Raw genomic sequence first — 10,829 nt, 5'->3', positions numbered from 1 at the left:
AAAACTTTAATCTTTCTCAAAAAAAAAAAAAATTGAAAACTTTAATGAGCATCCTAATCATTCAAAAGAAGCTTATGCGAAACATATATCAAACCTCGCATAAAGTTTGTAACTCAAAAACATATAAAAGTGCATTATAAACAAAGCAATAACCAATAAGATACTAAGATTAGCTAATTGCCTGGACGTTTAGAAAAAGGAACAATGACGCTTAACATAATTTAAAGTCTATGCGCTGATTAATACAGCATTAACGCTGAGATTCAAAGAGATTTGATTAAAGTGACTCATCAATTGCCAGCATCAAACAGAAAAGATACACCAACCCATAAGATTAAATACATGACAAGAACTCACTACAAATTCACAAACTCTTCATGATCATTTCACTACAGATATGCTTAAAAGGGCATTATCAGTAAAGTGGGATCAATTAGCTCCTATGGAATCATGAATCTCTTTCACTTTATCTAAATGAAGATGATGGAAATTAAATCATAAAGGCATACCCAACATAAGGAGGAGGTATCTCATGGTTCATGCCTTCATGTACTAGTCCCATACTTCCCTGAATCTATCCTATCATAGTCCATAGAATTTACATACATGTGAGTCTCATGCTGTGAGAGAGTGATTTCATAAAATAAAATAGTATTCTTACCATTATTATGGTGGAGATACTAATAAATCAAGAACTTATTGGCCTAATTCTTTCTATTGGTTTTAAAATAAAAACGGTTAGATTCATGATATGCACATGAATATTAATCTAACCACTAAAAAATAAAAATAAAAACTAGCGCGCGCACATATATATATATATATATATATAAATTTATTAAAGAAAACTATTTATTCACATACAATAAACTAAGATTTTTAGCATAAGAAAAAGAAACAAGTACTTGTTTAAGAGTTGGCCAAAATAGCTAATTATTTTTTTTTCTCAAACTATCTAGTTAGTAGTTTCAGTTTTGAAACTATATTATTTAGTAGCACCTCGAGTCTCTTAGACTCGATGTCGGTACATAAAAATCGAGTTTCTAACACTCGAGGTCCAACAAAAAAAAAAAATTATATATTCTAAGTCTATAACCAGCGAAAATACCAAAAACAAATTCCAAAAATTTCAAATACATGCATCTCAGATCAAACTCAGATCAGAGGGAGGGAAAGAGCTCAGAGGGAGAGAAGGAGCTCACCTCACCAGTCAGGCGCGGCCGCGGCTGGCGCGCGGTCTGGGAGCCTGGGCGTAGCGCGGCCTGGGCCGCGCGACGCCCAGGCCGCGCGACCCAGGCAGCGCCTGGCTGGTGAGGTGAGCTCCTTCTCTCCCTCCCTCTTATCTGAGTTTGGATTGAGATGCATATATTTGAAATTTTTGGAATTTGTTTTTGGTATTTTCGCTGGTTATAGACTTAGAATTTATAATTTTTTCTTTTTGTTAGACCTCGAGTGTTAGAAACTCGATTTTTATGTACCGACATCGAGTCTAAGAGACTCGAGGTGCTACTAAATAATATAGTTTCAAAACTGAAACTACTAACTAAATAGTTTGAGAAAAAAAAATAGTTAGCTATTTTGGCCTTTAAGAGCCTAGGACAATTTCGGGCATTCACAAAACTAGTTGAACGGCACAAAAACCAACAAAAATGAAGTAACCTTATCGCTTCGCAGGTAAAGGTGCAAAATCCGCACCGCATCACACCTCTATATATATATATATTAAAACCACACCATACCGTTTTAAGATATTCAAAAAACTGTCCCACACTGCACCCTAGAGCATCCGTTAACCTTCTCCATCATTTATTAGTTTATCACAATTCTTTTGATTGAAAAAAAAAAAACTATTAATTACAAATTACAAATTACAAATTATCACCTCTCATCATACTTGTTGAATCCGTGAGAGTCCATCCCCATCAAACCACCATCCAAAACAATCAATCCATGGATCACCGATAAACTTTCATCACTAAGTGGTGGACCCACTTACTCCTAGTTGTTAAAACTAAGGATAACATAAAAACAGCAACACAGTCCCATTCCCATAACATCTCTTTTTCTTTTCCATTATTTATGATAACTTTTACTTTGTCTCACTCAACACGCATCATCATATTCATATACATAAAACATTAAAACTCTTAAAGCAAAATACAAAACCCTCCCCACACAATCATTCAACAAACAAACACTCTCAAACAATGTCAACAACAACAACAAAAACAAAATCCACAACCTGTAACGGCGAGATAGAAGAAGAGCTGAAGAACGCGTTGTCGTTCAAGCAATTCGACGTCGTTTCAGACGACTCTGACCACCACTACCTCCACTCCCACAACAACAAAAAGGACGGTCGAGATTGCATCATCGCACCGTCCAGTCAGACCCACAAGAAGATCGTTCAAGAGTGGCGAATCCTCGAGAAAAATCTCCCAGATTCGATCCTCGTACGCGTGTACGAGAATCGCGTCGATCTCCTCAGAGCTGTAATCGTAGGCGCCGCGGGTACACCGTACCACGATGGACTCTACTTCTTCGACTTCTCTTTCCCACCCGATTACCCGACCCGACCGCCCCATGTCTACTACCGCTCTCACGGGCTGCGACTCAACCCGAATATGTACGCTAATGGGAGAGTGTGTTTGTCACTGCTGAACACGTGGACTGGTAAGAAGAGTGAGAAGTGGAACCCGAATGAGTCCACTGTGTTGCAAATCTTGGTCTCGATCCAAGCTTTGGTTCTGAATGAAAAACCGTATTTTAACGAACCGGGTCACTCGATGTTGGGTCGAGCTATATGGGAAAAGAAGTCACAAGCTTATAACGAGGATGTTTTTGTGTTGTCGTGTAAGACAATGTTGTTTTTGCTTCGAAGGCCACCGAGGAATTTCGAGGTTTTCGTGGGCAACCATTTTCGAGATCGAGCTGATTCGATACTGAGAGCTTGTATTGCTTATATGGATGGGTTTGTGAGAGTTGGTTATTATGAGAATAACAATGATAATGATGGGTCGTCGTCGTCGTCATCATCATCGAGTGTGGAAGTGTCTGATAGATTTAAAGCTTCGATGGAGAAGTTGTATTCGGAGCTTTTGATTGCGTTTCAGAGAAGTGGAGCTTCAGTGGGGAATTTCGTCGAACGGTTGAAGGTCGAGAAGAGAACGACGCCGTCAAGGGTTCCTCAAGTGGCTGTGAAAAAGAAGAAGAAGCAGCCTGGGATTGCGAAGAAAGTGATTTGGAAATTAAAGAAGGTTTTGGGAGTCGGTAAAAGTAAAGCAGGTGTGGCAGCAAATGGGATAGTGGGGACTTAATTGGGATTTTTATTCTCATTGTAGGGGCACTTTAGACAAGGTAATATATATAGGACTTAACACTTTCATTAAAGGGTTTTCTTTAGATTTTGAATGATGATTATGCAACATAATTTACTGACAGGAACAAAATTTGATGCTTTAATAAATGTTTAAAACACTTTATTATATGAATTATGCTTTGAACACTATTTTTTGCACAATTTTGTGTTACAATTCGCGACATGGTGAGTTGTGATTGGTAAAAATATGTCAGTGGACTATGTAGAGACACACCTTTATCAATCAAAGTTATATACAAAGTTATAACCATAGCATAATTCTTATTATATAGATGGCAGTCATGGCACAATGTTTCTTTCTCTGCTTTTTAATTTTTTAATTTTTTTTTTTTGTGTGTCATAAAGATGTGTCTTATCTTATGTTAATGTTTTAGTTGAAGTCTTTGGGTTAAGGAATGACTTTGAGCTTAGTGAAAATGCGTAACAGAGTGTGTGCTTGAATTTAGCGGTTAGTTTATTTCTAAAAAAAAATGTTTTATTGGCTCATGTGTTGATGAAATATGCATTATAAGTAGTTAATATATATATATATATATATTTATTTATTTATTTATTTATCAGAAGTAGTAGGTACTAGATAACACATAAATAATATAATAAATAAATAATTTTTTTTTTGTTTTATATATAAAGTTGACATTCATTTGAAAAATATGTGATAAATTTTTAGTATTTGTGATATTGTTGTTTTGCCTTTGAACTCATTAGATGATATCATAAATTTTTAATTTTAATGTCATAAGAGATAACATCACAAAAAATAAATCCAAACCTCTCAAATAATTAATATAGAGCCCAAACTTCTCTTTGCTGGTGTACAACACCCAGGAACATTTTATTTGATGTTGTGGTTTCAGTTCCTTTTTTATTTAGAAAATGGGTGTGCATTGTCAAGTAGCATTGGCCCGTAATTTGTTCGAAGTTATTTATTTGTGTCTTTTCATTAAGCATTCTTTTTTTTCTTTTTTTTTCGTTTTTTTTCTTTTTTGAGGAACTTTTCATTAAGCATTCACTTGTGAATTAATTAGAGTGGCAGTAGTATACTTGCCTTTCTAGACATTATAGTATAATATTTAAGCAGCCTCATACAACTATTTTTGAGTATATAAAATAGGGAAAAATTAACAAATGTCCTAAGATATTTAGTTTAAGAAATATTTTTTTAAAAAAAATTATGACTAAAGGAAAAAGTAATTAATTTTTTTTTTGACGGTTTTTATATTTCATAAAAAAATTTAAAATAATTTATGAACAATTACCCATTAACATGACCCTATAAAAAAAATCTTTTCATATTTGTAAATAATTAGCCTTTCAATTGACAATGGACAGGTAAAAGAATATGACATAACTTTTTGTTCAGTAGTATCTTTAAGATTTTTATCATGATTAGTAACCATAAAACATTAAATAAAAAATTAAATCTTTACATGGGCTAGGCAAAGGGTGTGATGATTCGGAAGTGGAACATATAACACAACAGATGTGTTCCACACTTTTCCTCAAAGCTTTTTCATCCATTACATGGAATTTGTGTATCTTATTGTCTTTTTTCTTTTTAATCTCATAATATAGGTGTTCATAATTCTTAAAGCACTAAACTAATCTCTTAAGGTGTGTGTGAGGTATTGTGTCTCACACACGTAGGGTATGAAGAATAATTTCAAAGTAATCCCTTGAAGGTGGTCTCTAAGTGTTGATTAGAAAACATGAACCAAGAATTTTATAAATCATATGAGACTTAAAAATTACTAGACCAATTCCCTTACTTTGTTGTCGTGGTTTAAATTCTTCATGATTCATAAAATAGTAGACTGTATCAGCAACTCACAGGCATCAATTTGGACCAAATTAAAATAGTTACACTTATATTGCCCTAGATTATGAATCTCAAAAAACCAAATATTATAGCAAAATTTACGAAGTGAAGAATTTCTTGGAAACAAAATGGGAAAAGAAAAGAGAGAATTCACTGATTAACCAATACTAAACCAAATAATGGGTCAACTGTCCAGGTAAAGAATTACTCCTTCACAATTACAAGTTGCAGAGGAAGAAAAAGGATAAAAACCACAAATCCAAGAGATTCCTTACCTAAATACTAAAAGGGAAATATTAGAGCATTTGTTAATAATCCATTTACAGAAAGTTTTTATGGGAAAGAAAAAAAGTAATTAATGTTTTAATAGCTTTTTTTATTTCTCATAAAAGCTGTATCAAAATTTTCCTAAAATGAATTATTAACCAATGCCTTAAACTCGTTAGCATAACCCATACTAAAATGTTGTTAGCTTCTTTGTAGCTTTGTCTTCAAAACTAGGACATGATGTTAGGAATCTTATATTTATTGTAATATACTAATACTTCTTGNATATTTCATAAAAAAATTTAAAATAATTATGAACAATTACCCATTAACATGACCCTATAAAAAAAATCTTTTCATATTTGTAAATAATTAGCCTTTCAATTGACAATGGACAGGTAAAAGAATATGACATAACTTTTTGTTCAGTAGTATCTTTAAGATTTTTATCATGATTAGTAACCATAAAACATTAAATAAAAAATTAAATCTTTACATGGGCTAGGCAAAGGGTGTGATGATTCGGAAGTGGAACATATAACACAACAGATGTGTTCCACACTTTTCCTCAAAGCTTTTTCATCCATTACATGGAATTTGTGTATCTTATTGTCTTTTTTCTTTTTAATCTCATAATATAGGTGTTCATAATTCTTAAAGCACTAAACTAATCTCTTAAGGTGTGTGTGAGGTATTGTGTCTCACACACGTAGGGTATGAAGAATAATTTCAAAGTAATCCCTTGAAGGTGGTCTCTAAGTGTTGATTAGAAAACATGAACCAAGAATTTTATAAATCATATGAGACTTAAAAATTACTAGACCAATTCCCTTACTTTTGTTGTCGTGGTTTAAATTCTTCATGATTCATAAAATAGTAGACTGTATCAGCAACTCACAGGCATCAATTTGGACCAAATTAAAATAGTTACACTTATATTGCCCTAGATTATGAATCTCAAAAACCAAATATTATAGCAAAATTTACGAAGTGAAGAATTTCTTGGAAACAAAATGGGAAAAGAAAAGAGAGAATTCACTGATTAACCAATACTAAACCAAATAATGGGTCAACTGTCCAGGTAAAGAATTACTCCTTCACAATTACAAGTTGCAGAGGAAGAAAAAGGATAAAAACCACAAATCCAAGAGATTCCTTACCTAAATACTAAAAGGGAAATATTAGAGCATTTGTTAATAATCCATTTACAGAAAGTTTTTATGGGAAAGAAAAAAAGTAATTAATGTTTTAATAGCTTTTTTTATTTCTCATAAAAGCTGTATCAAAATTTTCCTAAAATGAATTATTAACCAATGCCTTAAACTCGTTAGCATAACCCATACTAAAATGTTGTTAGCTTCTTTGTAGCTTTGTCTTCAAAACTAGGACATGATGTTAGGAATCTTATATTTATTGTAATATACTAATACTTCTTGTAGTTCCATCTAATACTTCTTGTAGTTCCATCCCTTCAATTAGTCATTAGTCTCAAGACAGGATTGAGTTAGTTAGTTAGTTACACATGTTTCATTACTAAGCCAATAAGTTTGGAACTTAAGTTCTATAAATAGTGTATGTAACAATTATTTGAGTTTTTTATAGGAAGTGAATACGTCAAATTAAATCAATTCTCACACATTTCCCTACAATTCTCATGACCAATTTTTTGACTGATTGATGAACACATCAGATTAAGTCCAATATTCCCCTTTAAAGTCGGTTTGTTATAGACTTTTGTTTTTGTTTTTGTTTTTGTTTTGTTTTGTTTTTTTTTTTTTTAACACCAATTCTTATAAGAGAGTGCCGCATTATTGTCATTGGAGTAATAGAATTCAAGCCGTGGCAGAGAAATTGAGATTTCTATTGCCATGTGTTTTTGGGGAGAGACTTTTTTGGGTGGCATTAGTTCAGATAGAAATTGAGGTTTCTCTTGTCATGTGTTTTTGGGAGAGAGTTTTTTTTTTCTTTGGAATGTATTTAGGATTTGGATTTATTAAAATATAAAATATTGCTAAAATTCCTTCTTTCATTAGTCAAACTTTCACATAGAAAGTTTCAATTGTTAAAATAAATTGGTATCAGAGCTTATGTCAATGGCCCTCCCAGCAAAACCCACAAGGGGCACAACACATAACTACGAGGTAGAAGGAAAGCTGAACGCGTTATCGTTCAAACGATTCGACGTCGTTTCAGACGATTCAGACCACTGCTTCAGCAAGAACGGTCCAGATTGCATCATCAAAACTGCCAGTAAGGCCCACAAGAAGATCATGAAAGAGTGGCGAATCCTAGAAAAACATCTCCCAGATTCAATCTTCGTACGCGTGTACGAGAATCGCATGGATCTTCTAAGAGCAGTAATCGTAGGCGCCGCGGGTACACCATACCACAATGGACTCTACTTCTTCGACTTCTATTTCCCACCAAATTACCCGACCCGACCGCCCATGTTTACTACCACTCTCGCGGTTAAAACTTAACCCGAATCTGTACTCTGATGGAAGAGTCTGTTTGTCACTGCTTAACACGTGGCCTGGTAAGAAGTTCGAGGTGTGGAACCCAAATGAGTCCACCGTGTTACAAATCTTGGTCTCGATCCAAGCTTTGGTTCTAAACGAAAAACCGTATTTTAACGAACCGAGTCATGGATATTTGGTCGGGCTATATGGGAAACAGGTCGAAAGCTTATAACGAGGATGTTTTTTGTTGTCGTGTAAGACAATGTTGCTTTTGCTTCGAAGGCCACCGAAGAATTTCGAGGTTTTTGTGAGAAACCATTTTCAAGATCGAGCTGATTCGATATTGAGAGCTTGTATTGCTTATATGGATGGGTCTGTGCGAGTTGGGTACCATGGGAATAACAATGAGAATGATGGGTCGTCGTCATCATCATCATCATCATCATCATCTAGTGTGGAAGTGTCTGAGAAATTTAAAGCGTCGATGGAGAAGTTGTATTCGGAGCTTTTGGTTGCGTTCCAGAAGAGTGGAGCTTCAGTGGGGAATTTCGTCGAACGGTTGAAGGTCGAGAAGAAAACGACGCCGTCAAGGGTTCAAGTGGTCGTGAAAAAGAAGAACAACAAGCCTGGAATTTCGGAGAACGTCTTTTCGAAATTAAAGAAGGTTTTGACCTTTCTGGATTCGGAAAAGGCAAAGCGGATGTGAATAAAATGGGATAGTGGGGACTTAATTGAGAAGGTAAAGTTGTTGGGGCATTTTAGACAAGGTGAATTGTGTGTGTGCGCTGTGAGAGAGAAGAGAAGACTTTTACTTACACTTTCATGGTTTTTCTTTAGGTTTTGATGATGATTATGCAACATAATTTACTGACAGGAACAAAATTTGATGCTTTAATAAAGGTTTAAACACTTTATTATATTTGGGTTCCAATTAACTCAGTTAGTAAAATCTTTGATGATTAAATAAGAAATCTGTGGTTCAATCTTCGTCTACACCAAAAACTAATTGGTATAAGAGTTATTATCAAGAGTGAACGCCATAGTTGAAATTATTTCTAAAAAAAAATAAACACTTTACTATATGGATGGTACAATGTTTCTTTCTCCCCCCCCCCCCCCCCCCCCCCCTTTTTTTTGTTTGAGTATGATAAAGATGTGCTTATGTTAATGTTTTACTTGAAAGTTTTTTCATCATTACTCTCCAATCTCTATGTATAAATTTCGATTGTTTTTTTCACTTTGAAAAATGTTGAGTTTTATAAACTCAAAATTTTAATGAAATATTAGCATTATAAGTAATTGATTAGTGATAACACATAAATAATATAATAAATAAAATTTTGAATTGTTTTTTGTTTTATATTTAAAAGTTGACATGTCATTTTAAAAAGTTTATGTAGTAAAATTTGTGGTATCATTGTTTTTCTTTTGACTTCGTTGGATGATTTCATACATTTTTACTTGAGATAATTACAATAAATCTACTTGTGGTCAGGCAATATTCACTTTGTCTATTCATGGTTTAAGAATGTTACTTTACTCACTGAAATTTAGTTCCATTTGTATCTCATAATTTATCTTTGTTCAAAATATAAAATAAATGTATTTTTGCTCTCTTTTTTTAAGTCTCTTTCCTCCTAAAAAAATACATAATTATAAATTTAAAAAAACAAAACAAAACAAGAGAGCACAAGATCAAAAGTTCTGCGGGTAAAATAATTTATGCAAATCTTATAACGTGGCTCAAAGAACTTCAATGAAACACAAGATCAGAAGATTCAAACCCAGGAAAATACTGATCCAAATCCCTTGACTCAAAGTCAAACAACCATATACATAACCAAAAGCCCTCTCATTTTTCAAACTCAAACCGTAATCAACAAGGATTAGAACCCAATTACAGATCAAACAGAAAATAGAAACAAACCAAAGAGAGGAACTTTCAATCACATGCATCGGTGATTGCATGTGTACCAGAAAGAAAAAAAATTCAAACCTCTCTGAATAATTATATAGAGGCCAAACTTCTCTTTGCATGTGTACCACACCCGGGAGCATTTGATTTAATGTTATGGTCTCCGTTCCTGTTTGATTTAGAAAATGGGTGCTCATTGGCAAGTAGCATTGGCTCTTAATTTGTTCTAAGTTATTTATTTGACTTTTTCATTTTTGTTTTCGGTACCTAGTGCTATAAGAATATTTTTTTGAAATAGTCATTCACTTTTTTTTAACATAAATAATCATTTACTTGTAAATTAATTGGAGTATACTTGTCTTTCCATACATTATAGTATAATATTTAAGTAGCTTCGTACAGCTATTTTTGACTATATAAAAAATCCTTCATATTTGTAAATAATAAGCCTCCCTGTATCTTCTATCTATATTATCTCAAAAAAAAAAAATAATAATAATAATAAAATAAAATAAAAATTTGTCAATAAACGGATAAAAGAATGCGACATAACTTTTTCTTTAGTAGTATCTTCAGTTTTTTTTTTTTTAATAGCTTCTTTCTTCTTCTTTTTTTTTTTATTCATGATTAGTAACCATAAAATATTTAATAAGAATTAAAATTTTTCATGGACTAGGCAAAGGGTGTGATGATTCAGAAGTGGAACACACAGCACAATGATGTGTTCCACACTTTCCCTCAAAGCTTTTTCATCCATGACACGAAATTTGTGTCCTTGTTTTTTTTTAATCTCATAATGTAGGTGTCCATAATTCTTAAAGCACTAAATTAATCTATTGGGTGCGTGTGTGGTATTTCACACACATGGGGTTTAAAGAGTAATCTCAAAGTAATCACTTGAAGGCCGTCTCAAAGTGTTGGTTAGAAACCATGAACCGAAAATTTATAAATCGAGACTTAAAAATTACTAGACCAACCCTTTTACTATTG

General features: G+C 33.2%; 1 protein-coding gene across 1 annotated transcript; it reads left to right on the top strand.

Annotated features, from left to right (window-relative positions):
• The first annotated feature begins 2,056 nt into the window (after positions 1-2,056).
• LOC112002163 (uncharacterized) lies at positions 2,057-8,701 on the top strand. Its single transcript, XM_065759796.1, is given in 5 exon segments — positions 2,057-3,314; positions 6,905-6,968; positions 7,548-7,910; positions 7,913-7,933; positions 7,936-8,701. Coding segments are annotated over 5 exon segments (2,250 nt in total). The 5' UTR covers positions 2,057-2,207; the 3' UTR covers positions 8,631-8,701.
• The last annotated feature ends 2,128 nt before the right edge of the window (positions 8,702-10,829 follow it).

The sequence above is a fragment of the Quercus suber genome, unplaced genomic scaffold (genome assembly GCF_002906115.3).
Source record: "Quercus suber isolate HL8 unplaced genomic scaffold, Cork oak 2.0 scaffold_342, whole genome shotgun sequence".
Classification (NCBI taxonomy): Eukaryota; Viridiplantae; Streptophyta; class Magnoliopsida; order Fagales; family Fagaceae; genus Quercus; species Quercus suber.
Note: the sequence above shows the minus strand (reverse complement) of the source record. Positions and strands in the feature narration are given on the sequence as shown.